We start from the raw sequence: 23530 nt of genomic DNA on the forward strand, positions 1-23530 counted from the left end.
GGGGTCTTCCAATCTATGAAGAAGAGGAAGAGAGCCATGGGAGAGGTCATCTCTTAGAGTGAGGAGTGATGGGTGGCTTTCAAGAGAGACGTTCCACCCCACTGCTCCCAGCAGTTGCTGGGGAGAGCTGCCAGCTTTGGACAGGAGTGAGGGGACTGGCTGGTCTCCAGCATGTGCTTGGGCTTTGGTAGGAAGGAAGCATGTGCCAGGAGTAATTGCCTCTGCAGCAGCCTGGTTGCTATTGTCCTCCTGCTATTTTCTCTGAACAGGCCATGTTATCTTCTTCTGTGAATATTAATTTCCCCAGAGTTAGGATAATTGGACCAAGAGCAGCCCTCCACAGAGCTGTGCCTTTTTGGCAGGACTTTTCCACAAACCTGGGCCTGGGGATCATTTCTTGGAGTGGTTCTGTGTCATCTAATGAAGGATCTATCCTTTGCCAAGTGAGGTCACAAAGCTCATTCCTGTCATCCTACCTCTGAACTAGCAGAGATTTATGAATTCCATGTTTGGACTTTTCCTCTTACCTTTAATGCCTTTAATCGGTTTGCCCATGGGAAGGATCAGTAAGCATCTGTTCAATGCATGGATTTATGAATATGAATGGAAAAGTGTGACCAAGTCAGATATGAAATTAAATTCCATAGTAGTGATGCTTTGAGCCATACTAATCATTTAGATGCCAAAGAATGCTTATGATCATGGTGCTATGGTTGTAATGTGTTAATAAATTGTTAAAAATAGCTAATACTGGACAAATAGATCATGAATTAAACCAGTGCTGATAGTTTCTCTGTTTTCAGTTGAAAATAAAGATTAGCTGTGTTTTATCTGCAAAGCACAGTGACCAAGAATCAACCTATGTTCTCACTTAGAAATTTAGGAAAATGGGAATGATTGGTATAATTGTGCATTTATTGTCTCAGCACCATGATGTAGAAATACTTAAGGCATCAGAGACTCAAAACTAGTACCAGACATACTTGAAAAGGTAATTTTGAGCATAGTGTGGTTGCTTATGGACAGGACAGTATTTTCCAACTTGTGGCACCATCTGATCTCTTTTTGTTTCCCCCATGATCTAGGTAACAATAGGTGGAAGAGCCAGCTACTACGTGTCCTATCGAAGAGAAGCCTTTGCCCAGATAAAGCTGCCCAAGTACTCCTTGCCAAAGGTATTGCACACAGGACCTGTTATCCTGAGACTTGCCAGATAATGCCAGGGATGGAGAGGCTGCATCCATGGGATGCAGGAAGCCACTGACATTTATTTAGTCTGGAGAACTCCTGAAGGATTTTGGTCATTGTTGATGGGGCTGAACCTGAGTGCTGTATTCCTTTCTCAGCAGCATGCCAAGCATGGGTTTGATTTCCTGTAACTCAAGCATGTGGTATGATCTTGGGCTCTTTGCCAAGAGTGGGAGAGAAAGGAATGCTGGCTTTGAAATGAGTCTCTTCAGAGGGTTCTCCTTTCTGTAGCAGTGTTATTGACAACCAGAAGGTAAGCTTGCCAGGCAGGAGCACAGCTGCTACATGTGGATGTGAAAAGGACACAGAGCAGTTTGCTGGTGTTCTTACTTCTCTTTCCATTCTAAGGATAAATATGAACACTCCACCTGTTTCCACTCCACTCTGGCCTCTTCCGTTGAGTAGAAAGCTTATTCTGTGGATCCCATTTCTTGTGAACACCAGCTTCTAGGTGAAGATGGATCCTGTAAATTCACCGTGAACAAAACCAGAATGTGATTATATAATTTAATGGGGCTGCAGGGAAGCTGTCTCAAGGTGTCACTTACCATGTGTCATATGACAAAAAGACATGGTTCCGAGACAAGGCTAAGAAACACTGTAAAAGACTATGTGGGCACAGAGATAGGAGGATTGTGGGTTAAGAAGGAAAATCACTTTATATCCCCTGGTATTTCATTTTCAGTTATTCTTGTATGGGTGTGTTCATTCCACCCTGTCTTCATTATTTCTTTTTGTCACATATTCAACTTTTCTTCCATTAAAGTGGGCAATCTATGCTAAACATTGAATTCTTTAAAAGTTATTTTATTAATGGAGAATTTAAATTACAAAACTCAATCTCTCTCTTCTTTTTACTATTTGTCAAAATTAACTTCTCGTGTTTTTAGTTGAAGTAGAATTTCATCATACTCCCTCTATTTCCTCCCTCCCCTTGCTCCTACCAGATAACCCCCACCCCTTGAACTCTTCTCAAACCCCCACTCTTAAATCCATGCTCTCTTTTCTTTGGTTATATTTGTTATATGAGTGTATATGTGTGTGTGAGTTCAAATATATATAAGTGCAACCTGCTGTGCCCATTATTATGTTTGTGTGTATATGGTTTGTAAGGCTGGTAACTCTGAATTGGAAAACCACTAAGGGGACCTCCCTGGGAGAGGCTAATTCACTTTCTCTCAGCAGTCAAAAGAGGTACATACAGTCTGGCTTCTATGATTTGAATCTGGCTCCAAAGTAAGTTGGTAACAGAAGGACAGGAGTTGGTCAGAAGTACTTTGATTAGAAGACTCTCCATGGTCCAGTTCAAAGTACAGAAATGTGCTACATTTTGAGGCATCAAGTTGAGTCATAGATAGGAAGAAGAAAGGCTTGTCAAAACCACAAATGACTTGCTCATGTTCAGAAGCAGTACTATGACAAAACTGTGCTGCTTGCTTCAGCAGTAGGCAAAACTGGATATGACATTAATGGGTTAAAATTGTGTTGTAGCCTCAGTAGATGTTTCTACGTGCATTACCTCAATTTCCTGAACCCTGCACATTTTATAAATATCAAAATACTTATAAGCAATAAAAATCAAATAAGTATAAATTTGATAAAATATTTTGAAACATTTTTAAAAATCATGGAATTAGGTCTAGAATAGTAAATATGATAACAAACATTCCTTACCTGCTAAAATCAAATAAATATAAATGTAATAAAATATTTTAAAACATTTTTTAAAAATTGAACTATGAATTAGCGAAAACAACGCAAATGTGTTCTGCCTGCTAGAGCTTGTAGTGTGGTAGACAAGCAGCAATAAGCAAGCCAATGTGAATATAGGGAGTATTCAAGCAGTCTAAGGACCATTTTTGGATAAAAAGTAGAGATAACTGAATGTGGATAGTGAGGGCAACTTCCTAGAAAAAGTTGTGTTTCAGAGAAGATAAGAAAAAAAAATATGAAATTCAGCCTGTAAACAAGGGTATGTTGGAAGTACAAGGCTACTAGGTAATACAGTCATATCTTATTATCACAGAGAAATTGGTACCATGACACTTACAGATGTCAAAATCCATACATGACTATGCCTCTTTCATAACTAGCCTGGCACAGCATTTTCAGATAACCTGTGCACATCCTTTCTGAATACTTAAAATTACCTTTAAATCTCATGCCATGTCTTTTAGGAATCACAAGAAGAAACAGCATGCTATATTTCTTTGGCAAAGGTACAGAACTAAGTGCACTTTGGTCTTTGGAGGCCAGGAATAGGGAAGATCAACTGCACGTGCAAAGGCCTTGTTTGAGAGCAAGCATGGCTCCTTTAACAGAGTTAAAATACCTTGTGAAGTTTGGTTACAGAGTTCGGCAGAAGGGCTGCTGAAGAGGGCAGGTCCCATATTAAACAGCCTTGGGGAACATGGAGGCTGGCTTCTGGTTTCACGCTAGCCTGTCTATGGCTGGATTTTGTGGGGAAATCGTTCAGTATGGTGGCTGCAGGATGTATGCATCAAGTTGTCTAAAGCCAGCCAGGAAACTTGTATGAGAGGGTGAGAAAACGAAAATCCAGCTATAAACTTCCTAAGGGAGAAATCAGTGGTTCCCCGCCCCAGGCCCAAGTCTTTCTACCTTGACCTAAAGTATGTGTTTCAGGAACCCTTCCAAACCATTTCTCTACCATCAGGATGTGTTTACCTCAGTGTGAGTATAGATTTTATGAAATTTTAACCTTCTTAGGAAGGCAACAGTTCAGTCCCTTAGGCATGTGGCTGTAGGTGGGGTACAAATGAGGCCCTGAATTGATTTCCACCAAGAGTACTCCATTAATGATTAGCAACCCCATGGTGACTTATTGTGGGGGCGTATCAAACCACTCAGGCAGCCCCTTCATAGCAGCGCATCCAGATAGGCTTCTCATTAATATGAGACTGCTGCGAAAGTAGCTGGCTGGTGATCGATCAATTTATTAGCTGGTGTTGGCCCAGATTTCATAATCAGGGCTAGGAAGCTAGGGACAGAGGGGGCGATGGGAGATTAGTTCTTTGCATTGTTTGAAGAACTGAAGTGACTTCAAGCACATTGTTGCTGTCCCATGCAGTGCAGCACTATAGCTGTGCTTACATGCTTGGGGAAAAGCAAAACGACAGAAAAGTTCCCTGTAATCACTGCACCTCACACTTCTGTTCCCAGCCTACCTGTTCAGAACATGCACACCTTGACTTTAGAGTATTTTGCAGAGGGTAAGATGAGTAACATTAATGATGAATGGCATGATCAGAATGAGGAACAGTGCATCAAATCTTCCATAGTTCATTGCTGGGACTCTTACCCATACACATGACACTGATGCACCAATTAGAAAGCATGGTGCGAGAGAGTAAGAGCAATGGTAGCTGGGAAGAGATAGTTGAGCTTTTGAGCAGAAGCCTAAAACCCTCTTCAGGCTCCACCACTTACCCAGGAGTGTGGGTCTGCTCATCAGCAAAATGAGATGATGATACTGCTGTGTTGGGAGGAGTCAATGAATGACTCACTGCTGGTCCAATGTAAAGTGCTCAGTAAATCTAAGGAACAGCTGTTCCTGGGGGAAATAATACCAGTGGCCTTACTCCGCCTGATATGCAGATGAAGGTCACGATAGAATGATAGAATTGTATCTCAGACAGCATTGGCCTCCATATTGCTTGAAGCTGTCACTCTGCCACTTTGAACCTGACATAGCCTTTTTGATCCCGTAGGTTCTAATTTTTTCTTAAGTTGCAACTCTAAAAGTCGTTTCAACAAGTGAAAAGTTTTGTTTGTTTTTCTTCAAAGGTATTTGGGTTCTAGTGATACCCCCGAACTTTGCTGAGCCCCATGATTCTGGAAAACTGCCAGAAATTTAAGTTAAGAAATTTTACTCTGTTTTAAGTGACTAGGGAAGGATTTATTCCTAAAGAACTATTCTCTGTAAGACTTGATAAGACTCAGATGTCTGTCTCTAACAAGGCCAGACTATAAGTGAAGGCAGAGGTTTTCTGTTCTGACTGCCTGGTCCCAAATAAACACACAAAAGCTTATATAATTATAAAATGCTTGGCCAATAGCTCATGCTTATTATTAAGTAGCTTTTACTTTGAAATTAACCCATTTCTATTAATCTATGTATTGCCACATGGCCTGTGGCTTTACCAGTCCTCTGGCAGCTTGCTTCTTGGGCAGGTGGTTGGAGTCTCTTTCAACTCTGCCCTTTTTCATCCCAGTCCTCAGTTTGATTGTCCCACCTAACTTTATCCTGTCTTGCTATAGGCCAAACAGCTTTATCTTTAACCAATGAAAGTAATACATATTCACAATTCACAGAAGGATCATCTCACAGCACCGGATTCTCATTCTTGATCTCATAAGTGATTAGCTGAACTGTTGTCCTACTAACCAATGTGAACAAAATGCCTGATAATTTGACTTTATCAAAATTAGCTCTGGATTTTCTATCATCTTCTGTCCTTGAACTTTGCCCATTCTCAAGTTTATACAGGCACTGGAGAGCTTGGGCAAACAGTGCAATGAGGAGAAGCCATCCTCCTGACCTTGCTGCATTTCTGAGCATCCCTTGGTCTCAAAGAAAATGCCTCTGTCAGTTGTCCCATCATGCCATCTGCATACTCTGCTACACACCCAGTTCTTTTTATTTTAGATTTCTTTTCAAAAGCAGCTGTTGGGGTTGGGGAAAAGGTTTTGTAGATAAAGTGCTTGCCATGGAAGTGTGAGAGTTCAGATCCTCAGCACCATCGTATGTGCTCACATATAATTCCTCCTTTAGAGAGGCAGAGTCAGGGGATTCCCTTAAGCAATCTGGTCTAACTCTAATGTGTTCAGGGTTTAGCAGGAAATCCTGTCTCAGTAACAAAGTAGAGAGTGATGGAGGAAGAAGACACCGCAAGTCAGATTCTTGTCTCTACACACCAACATCTACACACATCTGGACACATACACATAAGCATGCACACCACACATGATGCACACACATGCAACAAAGACTAAATGCAATATACAGAAATTAAAAAAAAAAACAAGTAAAAAGAAATTTAAAAGCAATTCTCAGCTAGGTGTGATGGTTCATGCCTATTATGCCAGCATTTGGGATGTAGAGCCAGGAGGATATGCAGATCACAGTCAGCCTTGGCCACATAGTGGGGTTGTAGCCAGCCTAGGATACATTAAATTCTTTTGTTAAACTAAACAAAACAAAGGCAGTTCTTTTTGAAGTGCTTGCAGATATTATGACCAGAGTCTGCAATAGTTTTTCCTTATCTAAGTCTGAGTTTGTAGTAATGTGACAATAGATAGAAGTTAGTCCCATTGTGAGTAATAAGACAGGAGGGAAGAGCTTCTTTAACATTATTATAAAGATAGTGACAAGGATGTTAACTTTTGCCTCCTTAACTTTCACAGATCTGGTAGGTCATAGCCACCATTTGTAAGGGTTTATATGTAGTCTTAATCTGTTTGCTCATTCCTCTTCACTCTTATTCCATTCACTGCTATCAGCTCTCGGTCCTCCCATTAACTTATTTAGTATGTCCTTGAAAATCCTGCAGCTATCTTTGCTGGGTATCGATACCCCAGGGTCCAAGGGGGCTTTGCTATGTCCAGCATGGAATATTAGTGAAAAAAAAAATCTATGTACACTATGTTCTTAATGTCTGTTAACTTTATTCCTCTAAGACAAAATTCTATCAATTCAGCTATAGTTCCACCAGGCATTCAAGGCAGGAATAACTCTAGACATACCAAGCTCTATATCCATCTGCTTTATTTCTCTGGGATGAAATCCTGTCTCCATAACTGCAGTTCTGTCCAGCTCCCTAGCTCATAGTCCTGCTAACAACTAACATCTACACTTCCAGCCTCATCTTCATCCTCTGTACCCTCTGTCTCCATCTCTGCTGCTCTCTACTTCTGGCACTCAGAAAATTCTACTCGAGATCTGCTCACCCTCTATGGAACCTCCATCTTCCTCTTCTCTCTCCCCATGCTGTTCTCTCTCTGTCTACAGAAAGTGCCTGCCTTTTCTTTCCCTGGACCCCTCTTCCCTGCCTCCTCAGGAATGTTGTTTTACCTCTCACCTTGATATGCAAAAACCTCTTTTGTTCTCAAAGTGCTCTGGGGAACCACTAGGCCTCCTCAAGGTTAGGGGATGGTCTGAGCTTCATTAGCACAGGAAACAAAACTCTGCATCTCCCGCCAGCTTATCTCCTAAGCTCAGCAGGGCAGTTAGTCACTTAATAGGTATGGCAGGTCTGGGGAGCTGAACTGTTTACCAACAGGTCTGGGCACACAAGGATTTCATAGCAGAAGACAGCTGGAATGTTAAAGGCTGGGTAACACCAAATATTCATAATAAATGGCTTTGCCTTCTGACAGACCCTTGGCCCATCAAAGTTCAGCTTTAATACACAGCTGAATCTCTATGATATATCCTTGCGCCCTGTAAGGGCTAGGGACCCCTATGTGTCAAACCTAGTTTTACATCTCCATACTTTATCCGCCACTCTGGAGTATTTGGTATAATGTCCCTTTCTCCAGTCCATATTGATGATCTTCCCCTTTCTGTATGCCCTCCCTCTAACTATCTCTTAGTAGTAACTATTTTTAAATATGTCTTAAAATCTGTATGTTCTCTGAGTGATTTCATCCATTCTTTTATATTGATGACTGCTGCATGAACAGCCCAGCCCACATCTTACCACCACCAAGCACTTTACTGAACAGCCTATTCAAAGAGCATCCTCTCAGTTGTGTCTGCTTTACATTCCTTGGGCCTCATCTTTCTCTTCTGTTTCCTTGCATGTCCCAGTGTTTACCTCGTAAACTTTTGTTCTGTGTGCACTCTACAGCAGATTCTTTGCAAAGGACTAGAGATAAAGTAATACACAAGAGAGTTTTACTCTCTGGAAGCTTAGTGTTCAACGAGAAGAAAGACATTAAACAAATAGTTACATATGATTACTTATCACTAATCACAAATGTAATGCATGATATCTAAAAACTAAGAGGCCAGTTTTGCAAATCAGACACTGTAGGCATGTCCTCTCTATGCCCTGCAGATATTTCCAAATATATACAGAGACAGCATTAAGAACCTACTTCCAGAGTCCAGGTCTTCACACACTTTATACTTCCAAATAAAGGGTAGATGTGCTTCATAAAGGTCTTGTGATGTAGGCCTCTATTCTTACCTCCTACTTGGGGAGATGTGTGGAGCCCTAAACTTGTGTCCTTGAATGTTCCTCGCTCTCTTACCTTTAGGCCTTTCATTCTTATTATCACATTCATTGCTTTAGTGTAGCACTCAGTTAGAGTTGAGAAAATCCAAGGAGCGTCAGGTCTTCACCATCCGGGCATCTGCTTAGGGACATCTTTGGTGTAGGCTTCATTTATCTTTTATTCTTCTTTCTATCTTCCTGCCTTCAGTGTGGTGCCCAGAGGGTAGAAAATGCTTAATCATTTAGATGTTTATGTAAGTTTTAGGAGACCCAGGATATTAAAAAAAAAAAATCAAGAACAGGGAAGTATTTTCATTAGCACTTACATCTAAAGAGCCAGCTTTTGTTTTGTTTTGGTTTGTTTTCAAAAAGTAACTAGGATTTTTTCCAAATCATTGTTGAAATGGCAGGGGGTATTATTGATCATTGTTTTCCTAATAACATTTGTGCTTACTTCTGAGGTTTTTCAAATTGTGGCGACATTACCAAGGTTCCATTTCAATGTATTCTTACTGTGTTTTCCTTCCTCTGTTTTCTCTGGTGTCATCACCAAAAGACTTTTCACATGTTTTCAGGACCAGCAAACTGGAAAGTAATACATGGGATCCAACTGAGGTAGTTGATGGGCCTTTTTTTCCCCTTAAAGACTTAATATTCTGGTTATTACCTGTTGATTTCTATTTAGCCATGAACCATTTAGAGAGAGAGAAAGAGTTCATATGGAAGCATGAATAACCTGTGGCCCATGGCTACATGCACCCTAAGACAGCTATGATGTGGCCTAAAACTATACTGTGAACTTACTTAAAACATTATTACATTTTTTTTTGAAAAAAATGTACATTTAATGGGAAACACAGCCACAAAGACCACAGAGAAGTATCTGTGTTCTCGAACAAATAAACAAACAAATAAACAAAAAACAAAGCAAAACAAAAAAGCAAAACTAACCATTCACAATACTTCTGCAGTGGCTTTTTAGGTTACATATAAGCTTGAGCTGAAGGACCCCAGATTTCAGGCAAATTTCTAACCTTCAAAAGCATCACCTGCTTTAGACTTCACATAGGAACAAAACAAAACAACAAAACATTTTTGTCATTAAAAAGTTACTGGAAAAGTACAACTTGAATATTCTTGGTTGTCCTTTATTTAAACAAAGAAATCGCCTATGTGAAAATATGGCATTTGGATCTCAGGACAGTGAGGGGTGATAAAAGAAACTAACCATTTCTACCCAATAGGCTAGAATCAAACTGTTAACACTTTTGACTGCTTTCATCATTAAGAAAAGTCCAAATTGCTTGAGAAATCACAGACTAACAAGTAAAATGTGTCGGAATTGTAGTCTATCAAGTGTGACTTCACACCCCTGTCTACCAGCTGTGATTGAGCTCTGTAGCCCTGGAAGGGACATCTAGCCTCTCCATGACTCAATTCTGCACCCTTCAATGGAAGAAACAATTGTTTAACATTAGATCTTGGTAAGGGTTGCATATTTTCTCCTTTTCATATAGCACCAGGCAGTATTTGGCACTCATTCAACATAGTTATTACAATTGTGTGGCTCTTTAATGAGAACTTTGTAGACGAAAATGTCATGTTGTGATATTAAAAAGTTGTACATGCTTGGTAGAACTTTTCAAAGCGTTTCCCTAGGACCATCTGGAAGACTTGTTCAGGTTATAAAATATAAGGCTCCCCTCTAGTCATTCTTAGCTATGATCTCAGACAGAGAGATCCATGTCTCCATGCTGTTGAGATCTCAAGGTCAGACTGGGCATACTATCTTTTTATCCTAGCTATTTGAGAGGCAGAAGTAGGAAGGTTCCTTTAGTTCAGGAACTCAAAACTAGCTTGAACATTTTAGTCATCGTCTCAATTGCTATGATAAAAATGCTCTGGTAGAAGTATCTTAGTGGGGAAAAAAGGCTTGTTCTGGTTCATTCAAGATTACAGTCCCTTGTGATGGGAATTCACAGAGATGGAAGCACTTCCTATACAATCCAGGATTGTAGCCCAGGGAATGGTGCCACCCACAGTGAATGAGTCTTCTAACATAAATTAACCTTGTCCACATAATCTATCACTGGCAGGTGCAGAGGTCTATCCCCCTGGGTAATTATAGTTCTAGAGTTAACTATCAAGATTAATCATCATACTCTGAGGCCTGTGTCTTCAAGGAGAAAATGATAAAGAAATTGATGAAGATGTGTAGGTCCTCCTTTTGATAACACTCAAGTTATAACCTTGGCAATATGCTGCTTAAAGAGTTAGTTTCTTGATGGAATGTTAGTAATATCATTTGTCAGCTGAATGACTGACAAACGAAGTACTTCTCAGGAGGGCAATATAGAATCTCAGACAGGAGAGATGTTCTAGCTTTTTATGCCTGAGGCTGAGTACCTGCTCACAAGCTGGCACAGCCCCAGGATAGCATTTACCTAATACACACTCACAGCAAAGCTGGCTGCTTCTAACCCTGACCATTCCGTGGTGTTCTAAGTTGTGTTCTTCCCACTTACTTTACATTAGTTTAGTTTAAAATAACTTAGCTCATTCATTTTTATGACCAAAACATCTGGGAAAACCCAGGCATTTCTATTGCATTTTTAACAGGGTAAGTGAATTTAATTCGTATTTCCTGCAGCTGCTCTTTCCCCTCCTACTGGGTTCTTGGGCATTCATTCCATACCTATGCAACACGATTTCATCACATGGATATTAGGAGGAAAACTTCTTTCTAATTTAAATCAGTTCAGCAGGAACCTGTAATTCTACGAGGCACAAATGAGCAAGTTAAGTCTGTGTCAAGGTGACCTAGAAAGTTCAAGCTTAGGGGCTCCTGACAAATGACCTGTAATAAAAGGTCTAGAATTTGTTTTGCTACCTCCCAGTTGTCCAGATCAAATGGCTTATTCCTTAATAAAATGACAGAGGCGGGGGTGATCACACACACACACACACACACACACACACACACACACACACACACACACACACCAGTGCTGACATTGAAGACACTGTTGCCTTTTTTCACTTGAAAAAAGGTAGATCTAATAAAGCAGAGGTTAGTCTCTGCCAGATTACTAATTTGCTGTTGGCCCTGGTTACTGATGGTGCTGTTATCAGTGCATTTCTCCACAGATATAAGTGTGGTTCTCCATCTGTGACCTGTTACATGGTGTATACACTGTATTTATGCATTTTAATGTCATCACTTTAAACAGATGTTTAAACATGCCAATATGTCCTCCTGATAAATGCATATTCCTTGGTATAGACTTGAATGTGTCATCATTATACAGTGCCTAGCCATGTATATGGTATGGTTTTTTTAGAATTATTTTTAAATTGTGAACTATCAAATTAGATTTTAGGAATAATACAGACCAGGATTAGAAACTAAATGAATGCAAGGCCTGTGAACTTAATGTAGCATGTAAAGAGTACATCATAAGAACAGATTTACCCAGGACTGAGACCCTGAAGATACCATGTTCACCTGAAAACCAAGAGATGTAGTTTTCCATAGAGGCCAAACTGACATTTGCACTCATTCTCTACTGGTCACTAGTTTAAACTCACTGATCTAAAAACTATGCATTCAAATGAAGCTCACCATTCTGTTGAGTCAGATTCTCAGATATTCAAAGTCTAGTTTCATCATTTACAATTTTTACAATCTGGAACAATTTGAAGAACTTCTGTGTGCCTTCGTTTACTCCAGAAAAAATGGTAATAATCATACTATCTCTATCATAGGATTATTTGATTTTTAATTAAAAAAATGGATGACAGAATAGTGCCCAAATACTAGGTACTTTCATTTTCACTCCTTAGGGAGAAACTTGAAATTCGTGGAGACTGGTACATTTGTCAGCCATTCATCTTACGGTGCAGTGATTACAGTAAGACCCAGGCACCAAATTCCAGGTTGAGTGTGCTTACTGTTCAAGCATAACTTTGTGTTGTTTGCAGCAGAGCCTCCCTCAGCTTCACTTAAACATCACCAAGAACTCCCAGATACACAATCGTTTCCTGTGGTTATGTGAGGTTGGAGGTCTAGAGCCAGAACCACTTGCCTCCATGGCACCCATTTGATACTGAAGATTCAAAAGTAAAGCTCTGCACTGAAAGACTTAAAACCTAAGTGATGATCCAAAGCTAGGGTGGGGCCTGGTGCTCCACATGTCAGAGTGTCCTGGAAGGCTGGGTGCCTCTGTTAGCACTAACACAAACTTTCAGATATAAAAATAAAAAATGAGCATGGACAAATCCCTTGAAACCATGGGAAATGATACCCACTAAAGCCCCTTACAGCCATCTTTCTGTCACTTAGCAAGGAACAGAAATCATGATGCTCATGATTTATAGCCTTAGTTCAACACAGAACTGCTTAACATTGCCTATAACTCAAGATTTTTCTCAACCATTTCACTAGTCATGGTAATTACTCAAGGTCCCAGTGGGAAGAAAGGTATGGAGATCTCCCTTCTCACAGGCCTTCTGTCTCATTATAGGACATGCACATCATCAGTACAAATGAGAACCAAGTGTTTGCAGCCGTCCAAGAATGGAACCAGAATGACACGTACAACCTCTACATCTCAGACACACGTGGGATCTACTTTACTCTGGCTATGGAGAACATTAAGAGCAGCCGAGGTCTAATGGGAAACATCATTATTGAATTATATGAGGTATGTAGCCAAAATTATCCCTCTCTGGATTGACCTTTCTTTTCCAAGTGTTTTAAATTTATAAGTACAAGTATTATAATCCTGTGTTTGACTCCAGCTCTTTCATTGGCAATTGCATTTTGAGGCAAAGGATGTAACTTCTTTGTACCCCAGTTCCATATAAATAAAGGTAAAGTGTTTATCTGGTGACCTTATTGTGAGGTGAGTAGCTTGGTGTGTACAAGGGATCAACTGTCCCAGTAAAGTCAGTGTTCTCATATGTGTGAACACGGCATGCCAGAACTGAAGGCACACAGCATAGATGATGCCCTAAGTAGCCTTTCAGAACTCTACACTTCTTATTATATACCTTTCTAGAAAAAGAAACAATATGTACATGCAGAAATAAGTTTTTAATGATGCTTATGAACACAGCTTAGAGGAAAAGAAGGAAAAATAACTGGTAAGAGAGTAAATGCCACAATATGGTATGGTGAAGAATTTGCCTTGATATGAGTGCATCATATATATATTTATATGTGTGTGTGTGTGTCTTTAATATATATAGTATGTAATGTAAAACATATAATATGTGTGCCAGTTAAAGGACACTTTCCCTAGGAATCCACATGAGTACACACAGAAATTGCAGAAAAAATTAGTTATGGATCTCTAGAAATGTGATGCTTCTTTATGTCTTTAAAGCCAATATATGACCTTTGACAGCACCAGGAAGAAAAATGAAGTGACCTGAATTATCCTAGGGATGCGATGGGTTCAGTCTTGCAAAGAGTGTGTCTTGTGTGCCAAAAACAAGCAGTGACTGGTGGCTAAACCCACATAGGTTGTGGTGAGTGAGTTCAGTCAGCTCTGGCTGGGCCCTCAGATAACCTGGGTGAGCTTTGCTCTGTTGAGTTCCCTGTCTGCAGAGTACAGGTGGCCTTTTGGAACAGTGGAGGAACAGAAGGTTTGGCACGTGGTCCTGTGGCCTTGCCTGATTCGTTTTTGTCCGAGTTCTGGCATCTGTCGTTGGTATCTGAGTTGTCTATTCATTCACCACCTACTTACTTCCAGGCCCCTACCCTCACATCCCATTCCCAACTCTGTGAATTGTTTTTTACTTTGTTTCATATTTCACTGAATCAGGTTCTTACTGCCCATATCTGCACAAGTGTGCGGCCATCCACTGAAGCTCACTCAACTTATGACTACCACATTCTTTAAAGTAAACTGAACTCCCTCCCCTAGCAGCCATTATCTGGAAGCAGCAACCTAGCCAGGGTTGAGAACTTCTGTGACTCTCCCTCATCTCTGCTGGGATGTCCACTGCCTTTATCTTGTGCAAGTCTAAAATGATTCGCTTTAACAACAAAGTCTTATTTAAGGAGTGTCCAGGTAGAAGACTGGGAGAAACGTCTAAGGGTATAGATAACTTTAGTAAACTTACATTCCTTTGCCTTTAACCTAATCAGGAGACAGAAATATGCCTTTGTTATTAGCAGTAAATTATGTCTTGGGGTATGCTTTTGAGGAATATTCCCAAGATTCAGGCCATTCCAGTTTCCTGTTTGTACAAGGACGACTGTGAGGACAATTATTCATGCCTTTGTGGTCTGACCCAAATAGAAAATTACAGACATTACTACAGATGAAGTTATAGCCAAAAAAAATGTAAGTCCCATCTAGAATCCATGGTGTCCATTTCTAATCTCAACACTCAGATAGCTGAGGCAAGAGGATCATGAGTTCAAGTCCAGGCTAGGCTGCATAGAAAGATCCTAAGCAGATTAACATAGATGACAGATAGACAAATAAGAAGGAAAAAGGAAGAAATAACTGTATTTCTGTTGTTGTTCTTGATGAAATGGGTGAGTCTGCCACTGTGCTGTTCATTCTTTAAGACAGGGAGCCTGGGTCTCCATGGTGATTTAGAACCTGAGATGCTGTTGGGCATGAATCAGTATGAAGGATATGCCCAGGTCCATGTAATTTTTTCTCACTACTGAAGTTGGTCTTGTATTTCAGTGTCACAGGGGAAAATGCCTGGTGCTATTGCTTTTATAGAGAGGAAAGTAACAGTAGGCAAGGCAACATCTTTAAAGCAAGCTCCGTGAGGCTGCTCTCCGCTCAATTTGATCACCGTTGATTGTGCTTGGACTCTGTGTTCAAACTCCTGATAAAATCCTCTGGGAGCTTGCATTCTAGTCTGCTGGGTTTTGAACAGGTCAGTAAGCAAATTACCTGCTTCCCCTGTCCAACGATAGACCCAAACTGAAGCAGAGAGGAATGAAACAAATGGAGGCAGACATAGCTTTTCGTCTGTTTATTTCTGAGATTGTTTTTTCAGCTTATCACTTTGTTATATAAGAAAATGTACCCCAAAATTGCACTCATCCATTTAATTCTAGGCATAAATAGTCAATCAAACATTCTTCTCTGGCAGTGTGATTCTGAACAGCAGTGAGGTACAGCAAGCATATATAAATTGTTCAGTTGGATCTGAAAACAAGGGACATCATGATGAGCTCTATATGCCCAGTTTTTTTCTCAGAATGACCCATTTTCTTCTCAGTCCCACCAATACCCTCTGGAGAAAGTAGTGGAGAAGTGTGACTCATCCCAAGTGTTAAGAATGGTAGGAACCAAGGGCTAGACAGACAGGTTAAATTTTTGATGAAGTGTGCTAGTTACTCTAATTGTACAGAATAATGCTTGTCAGGGACATGGGTGAGAACTGGATAATTGATTAGATTTCAGATTCTAGAAGGCATTTAATAATAAATGAATAAATTGGAGCCTGACATTATCTAGACCATGAGCATATTGACGATTTTTTAATAGATGATGCTGTTTTGTACCCAGAGATACATTCTCTGGTTTGGAGATAAAGCTCAATTTAATTGGTCTCTAGGGGTCATTAGGATTTAACCTTCTTCACTGGAGATTCTTATACAAAGATAGAGAGTGAGAATGGGGAACCATATGGCCAGTTAGCAAAGAGAATATATTTCTTTTGGATTTCAAGTGCCCTTGAGTAATGCCACTGGGAAAAGCAGTAAAGTTTCATGTATAATTCAGCTAAACACATACACATATACCAAATATATTTTGTCTGGTGATATGAGGACTGATGTGTAATGACAATGTACTGGACAAGTATAGGTGATCCTACCATGGTAAAGACCATAGTCTACCTTGTATTGGAGGCACACTTCTGCTATGTTGTGAGGTTATACAGGAGGAGGTTGAATTCTAACTTGAGGAATTTGTAGTGACTTAGAGGTGACTTGGCTTCAGTGATGAATGGCTGGAGAAAGAGTTTAGGGAGCTAGAGTCAGGTAATGGATATTTGTTTTCATAGAATGTTGAATGGTGTTGTTGAGTAGAGGGGATAAAGATCATAAAGATATGGTACAGACTTGACACACATTTGATACAGAGGTGGACATTTTCTCTGGGTTTGTGTTTCCTACTTTTCTTTCACATTTACATCACCAGCAAATATTTACACATGTGCTGATCCAGCTTAATTTGTGACCTTATAATGTAATAAGTTAGCATAGCTATTTCCCTTCTCTGAAGGAGAAATACTTTTAGGGAACTATCAGATAGTGGGTGGCTTGGGTCCATGCTGACCACCAGCTGCTGGTGCAGTATTCTGTCTTCCCTGAGTCTCTCATGCTGCATGACAGAATGAAAGAATGAAAGGGAGGGATTTCCCTTGCAAACCTTGGCACCAAGTTTCCTTGGAGAAGGTAGTAGACCAGCTCCACTGAATTCCCACTAACCAGAAAAGGCTGACACAATTTTGGGGGCTAATCTGGTGCAGTAATCTACTGCTATAGAAGTTCTCTTGCTACTTTATTCTCAATTCCAACTTCAAAGGAAAAGTATTTCCATTGCTATAATTGTATAGAGGAGAAAGTAGTGTTTGATGGTAAAATAATCATTGGTTTCTTCTGCAAGGTGCCAACAGCCCACTCCTTTAAACAAGGCTGCTGTTGACTGTGAACCAGTTGAATGCAATACTTTATGAGTGATTTTACTTATATTTGGGCGATTTTTTCATACAGTGTAGTATTGTAGGTGTTTTTCATATTCCTAACAATAAACTATATTCCATTTTGTTATTCTCCACTAGTAAATAATAAAAAAAAATCACACAAACATTCATTCTAGCACCCACAATTAAGCTTAGAGTTCTTAGTCTGATGAGTATTTTTGATGCTTCCCTAGATATTAAGTATTCAACTTATAACTCCTTACAGTAACATAGGGTTAGCAGCCATGCCTGAAACCAGCACTATAAACTACAGTAAACACATAATTTGAAAACTTGGCATAGTGGTGACACCTTCAATCCCAGCCCTTGGGAGGCAGGCCTATCCTGCCTATCAGGCAATCCTGATTTACATAGAGAACTCTAGGCCAGCCAGAGCTATATAGTCAGACCTGTTTTCCAAAAACAAAACCCACAAGCTACAAATAGATTTCAAAATTATTACAACAAAATTTTATAGTAAAAAAAATGAACAGATGAAGTTAATTATAGAAATACATTCAATTTCAGTAAAAAGGTTTCCAAACTATTTGTTTCATATACACTCAAGAAAAAAAAACACTCATGAGATATTTTGTATTTTTTATACAAAGTCTGAAAGCTCCAGGTTATATTTCATATTTCCAGCTCATCTAAAATCATATATTATTTTTTTATCAGAAGTAGTTGATCTGTAGTTATATTTCATAAATTGTATTATCGGTAAAGGGGAGTCCCATACTTATGAATATACTGGGCCAGTAGCCAAATTGAATATCAACTCAAATTAACATTGATTAAACTAAATAAAATGGAAAAAGTCTCTTACTCTCACTGACTAGCTACACTAAGTACCATGTGTGGCCAGTGGCTCCTATGGTGGGTCTCGCAGACCAAAATCTCAGATACACTGTTGTTTGTTTCCCTTTATGGTAGGAAGTGTATCAGCAAATGTTCATGTTTATTGCTGAGTAGCATTCCATTCTGTTATAGTTAATGTTCATTAGTTGAAGAGCATTTAGGTTGCTTCCATTTTGTGTGATTGTGATTAAAACATATATAATTACCCAAATGAACATTACCTTTTAGTTTTCATGAGTAAACACTTAAAGGAAGGATTGCCAAATTAAATATAAATATATGTTCATGAAAAGCCATCCAAGTGTTTTTAAAGTGAAGGTTCATTTTGAGGGTATGAGTTTGTCATTGTTTTACTTGTTCTTCAGCACTTGGTATTATCGTGTGTGTGTGTGTGTGTGTGTGTGTGTGTGTGTGTGTGTGTGGTGTGTGTGTGTGTGCTCATATGCATTTAACCATTCTGATTACAGCCTGGGTGTTTTATCATTGGAGGCTCATTTTTCACTTCTCTAGTAACTGCTGAACTTTCTATGCATGGACAGATAAACTGTAACACTTTGAGTGAGCACATGTGTCCCATTTTTTTTTGTTTGCCTATTAATTGATATTTCTTTGCCTTACCTGTGTCTAATGCCTCCCTCCATTCTATCTGCTGTTATAACCTTCAGGGGCCATTCCTGGTCCAGATGGACAGCTGCTTTTGAACCCCACAGAGTGTTTTTCTGCGCTGACCTTGGTCAGACCCTTACTGTAGTTCTGATATGAGGGACAGCCCACGGCAGATCATGCTAATTGCTTTTTCTCAGCAGATCCCTGGTTTTCTTGTCCTGAAGTCCTAGGGACATGACCAACAGATGACCATACCACCTGGCTCCCATGATCTGCCAAGGGACCTGCAGTCACTGTCCCTCTGCACCTCAATCTGATTCCCAGAGGGAAATTGAGCATTGCCAACCTGATACTATTGGATTAACTTTTCCTGGGGTGGTGAAACTAAATGTTTGTTCACCCCAGATAGGGCATCAAAAGTAAGAGTCTACCAAAGTCCAGCTTGGAGAGCCTGTGTGTTTGTAGGACTGGGGAAAGGTTACTTCCAGGAGCATGAGTGATCCTCTGAAACAGTGGCACCACTGCAAAGCTCCACTCCATCATGGCTGCATGCAAACAGCATCCTGGAGTCAACCTTTCACTTAACCTTCCACTTCCTATTCCCTACAGCATCTTCCAGGATCACTTGCATATATGGGAGGATAGGAGGGAATAATGGCTACTATCCCAGATAAGAGGCTTGTGACAACTTTCTCCTCTTCCTTCCAGAGTCTGTCAGTAGTCTGTTAACATTACAATGCACCTAGTTATTTTTGTGTTGTTCTCAATTAGTTGCCATGGCTACCTAGCCAAGGTAATCTTTAAGATGGTGATCATGTTATGCACAAAGAATAAAGCCATACTACAACAGACACTTGTACCCTGTTGTGGGCACCATCACATGCTTCTCACTAGGCTTCCAAGAACACCGCCAGCAGTCACACCAGTGATTTCTTCCTACAATGGGAGAAAGAATATTTACAGTAAATGGAATGCTAAGTGCCTCCTCAGATGAAGAACAAAAACATGTATCTCACTTCTTAATTCTGTGACACTCCATGCAGTGAAGCTAAGAAGTACTGAAGGTTTCCTCATATCAGAGAAGTGTCCAAACATATGTCTCCAGACACATAGATGTGGACATGACTATTAGAATGTGGAATGAATATATTTCTAAGTTGGGTTGCAACCAAACATCGAAAGTTCTTGGCCTGAAAGACACAGCATCTAAGTGGTCTTCAAACTGATGTCCATTTATTCATACAAGACATAAAGCCAAGAATCATCCCAGAAATGATATGCAGACTATGAGCCATCCCTACACAAATGGCATGTACTATGGTTTTGTGTCCAGCTGCAGGGGAAACAAATTCGGGCTACTTCAAGAGATTTCTGTAGAAATATCTCTTTTCCTACAACTATTGGTCTCCATCTCTTGGTTTTGAAATTGCCAATCTTAGTGGCAGGTGGTGCTCTCATGGGGGAAATGGAACAAGCACATTCTGTTTGCTTAACATGCTCATCCCGTGTGTTTGCACATGCCTGTTCTCACGCAAGGATGTCGCAGGAATTTTCCAGCGATTAGGTGGTCCTGGACCCAGAGTTAGACCTGCTGATTTTCTTCTAGGAAGTAAACAGCAAGGTCCTGAGTGTGAGTTGCAGGAGGGCAACTGATTTAGGAGAGAGTTTTCTCACAGACTAGCAATGATGGTACCAGCTTTGTGACCAAAGAGAGCACCAGAAAGGGCTTCCCTTTAGTAGGAGGATTTGCAGAAAGTGAAGCAAAATCCAGTCTCTAGGGGACATGCAAGGCAGCCAGATTTAATCAGGTACCATTTGCAGTGGACTTTAAAGAAGAAGTTTGGGGCTGGAGAGATGTTGTGCAGTCCTGAAGACAACACTTCAAATCCTAGTACTAAATAACAAGACAGGCACCAAGAAAGTGCCTACACTTTGGGCTTCAAGGGATCTGGTACCCTTTTTGGGCTTAAGCACACACTCCCACTCATAATCTATCACACACATAGAAGGAAATAAATGAAACAAACCTTAAAAAATACCCAGGCTGCCTGGGAATGTGTGAGATTCAAGTCTTTCTAAAGTACACTGACTGGAAGCTGTTGAGACAGGAAGGGCATCACTGGGGACCATGCCACTTGTGCAGCAAGCCCCATCATCCTGACACAGTTTCTCTGCCTCCACCTCATTCACCTCAAGGTATCGTCTAGTCATTGGTTTCATCCATCACTGACTCATTGTCAAATTCCTCCAGTGCAGTCCTTTCCTGATAATCCTATTCTCCTCCTGACATTCTCTGTCCATTTGTTTGAGGCTTTTTTGCTTTTTTGTTTGTCTTATTTGGGTTGACAGTCTCCAAGGCCAGGCAGGTTACTACAAAAACATACTAAAAAAAGCCCTTAGTTCATCAACTAAAGTATATCGTTTAGGAGAAAAGAAGAAAAGTAAAGAAAAAAAAACCCACTTGTGAAACTTCTCCTTTCCTCCCACTGGTGTTCCGCCAGAGCTGTGGTGAATTTCAATTAACCATGATCCTTGAAGAATGGCAGATACTTAAAATTAGAACCTTAAAACTTCAGTATGGTCCAGTGGGTTGCTTTTCTTGTTGCTGTAACACATGCCTGGCAAACGCAGTTTGAGAAAGGAATGGCTTATCTTGGCACACAGTTTGAGGGATAGCATTTCATGATGAGAGAGCCATAGCAGCGCAAGGGTAAAGTGGCTGGTCTACAGTCTTTTGTCTATAATCTGGAAGCAGAGGTAGATGAATAATGACAAGCTGGCTTCTTTCTTTTCATTCAGTTTGGATCCCCAGTCCATGGAATAGCACAGTCCGCCATTCAGGATAGAGCTTCCTTTTTCAGTTACATCTTTTTGGAAACACCCTCAAATGTATGCTCAGGGGTGTCTTTCCATAGGAACTCTAAATACAGTCCAGTTGACAATCAAAATACATCCAACAAATCTGCCATTCAACAGTGTGTGTGTGTGTGTGTGTGTGTGTGTGTGTGTGTATGTACAGTTCCTAGTTGGGTATACACATTAAATACACAAGCACACCCCCCCCACACACACACAGAAAAATGATTGTAGCTGGAGAGTTTTCTCTCCAGTCCTGCTAAATCCCAGCAGTGCGACAGCCCACTTATAAAATAAATACACAGACGCTTATATTACTTAACCTGTTTGGCCTAATGGCTCAGGCTTCTAGCTATCTAGTTCTTACATCTTGAATTAATCCATTTCAATAAATCTATACCTTGTCACGTGGCTTGTGGCTTACCGGCGTCTTCACATGCTGCTTGTCATGGTGGTGGCTGGCAGTGTCTCCCTCTGCCTTCTTGTTCTCTCCATTCTCCTCTCTGTTAGTTCCGCCTATACTTCCTGCCTGGCCACTGGCCAATCAGTGTTTTAATTATTGACCAATCAGAGCAACACATTTGACATATAGACCATCCCATAGTACTTCCCCTTTTCTTTTTCTTTCTTTCTTTCTCTCTTTCTTTCTCTCTTTCTTTCTTTCTTTCTTTCTTTCTTTCTTTCTTTCTTTCTTTCTTTCTTTCTTTCTTTCTTTCTTTCTTTCTTTCTTTCTTTCTTTCTTTCTTTCTTGTTTTTTAGAAAAGAAAGGTTTTAACTTTTACACATCTCCAAAGCCAGCTTGGTATATTTGGGAATTTGGGCGTAGCTTCTCTTACTACTTCCTGCTGGATGGGGGCACTGTACGTTAGGGGGACATAAAGAAAATTTTATGATTATGGAGTAATCTGTGAAGGTGTATCTTCTGAGCCAGTTGCCTTGAAATGGTTCTGGATGTTGGATCATCTGTGCCTTGGTGTCATTGGAGACCTTTCAGGGGGTCTTGGCTGGTCAAACCTGATGTATCTTAATCTGGAACAAATCCATAGCCTCTGGCTTTCAGTGGAAACAAAAGCAGAGCCTCCTTTCTGAAGAAACATATCCTTACATCCAAATTTTGAAGGCAAGGTACCTTTAAAATATACATTTTGGCATAACTCAATAACTTTTGCAATCAAATGTTTTTCTTCAGTTATGAATATCAAAGAGAACATAATCTAGATTCTCTGTGTGGTAGCCTTTACGTGGCTTATTTTTTATATTACCTTGAACCTACTACTTTAAACGGCAGCATTCTAAGACTGAAACAGCACTGTGGCTACTGGCTCCACCCACTTCAGCTTCCCAACATGGCAGTGGTACTTTTACCACCAGCTCTGGGAGCCATCAACTCTCAGAAATAGTGGGTCTATGCTTCTATCAAAGCAGCATGTAGCCCAGAAACCTCTTTTTGTTTTGTACTAGCAAAGTCTAAATCTACCACACAACTTAATGTGCCACTTGCAGAGGCCTCATTCCCTCCATACTGCAGATCGAGTGCACACTCCAGGAACCCGCCATAGTAGCTAGTAGCTCAAACATGCAGGCTGCTGCTAGCTTGAAAGAGACAACTAGGAACTGTTTTTAGCTCCGTTTTAGAATCTTTTTAGTCAGGTTTTAGGTGGAAACTCTTGCCAACACATTGAGCGCCATTTGTAGCTAGAGTTTTTCTGGCTGGCCCACAGTCAGGACAAATCTCTTTTACCCCCCAGTCCCACAGCTGCTTAGACCCAACCGAATAAACACACAGAGACTTATATTGCTTACAAACTATGTGGCCACAGCAGGATTCTTGTTATCTAGTTCTTATACCTTAAATTAACCCATTTCTATTAGTCTATAAGTTGCCACGTGGCTTGTGGCTTACTGGTACCTTACATCTCGCATGTCATGGAGGCTGCTGGCAGCGTCTCTCTGCCTCAGCCTTCCACTTCCCAGGAATAATCTTGTTTTAATTCTCTCTC

At 40.3% G+C, this 23530-nt stretch overlaps 1 protein-coding gene across 1 annotated transcript in view; it reads left to right on the plus strand.

Annotated features, from left to right (window-relative positions):
- The window catches only part of Sorcs3 (sortilin related VPS10 domain containing receptor 3), a 627324-nt gene that overhangs the window by 499582 nt on the left and 104212 nt on the right, over positions 1 to 23530 (plus strand). Inside the window, exons 8-9 of the mRNA XM_006983301.4 lie at positions 1086 to 1175; positions 13010 to 13189. Coding sequence (XP_006983363.1) covers positions 1086 to 1175; positions 13010 to 13189 — 270 coding nt within the window. The remainder of the gene's footprint in view (positions 1 to 1085; positions 1176 to 13009; positions 13190 to 23530) is intronic.

The sequence above is a fragment of the Peromyscus maniculatus genome, chromosome 1 (assembly GCF_049852395.1).
Source record: "Peromyscus maniculatus bairdii isolate BWxNUB_F1_BW_parent chromosome 1, HU_Pman_BW_mat_3.1, whole genome shotgun sequence".
NCBI lineage: Eukaryota > Metazoa > Chordata > Mammalia > Rodentia > Cricetidae > Peromyscus > Peromyscus maniculatus.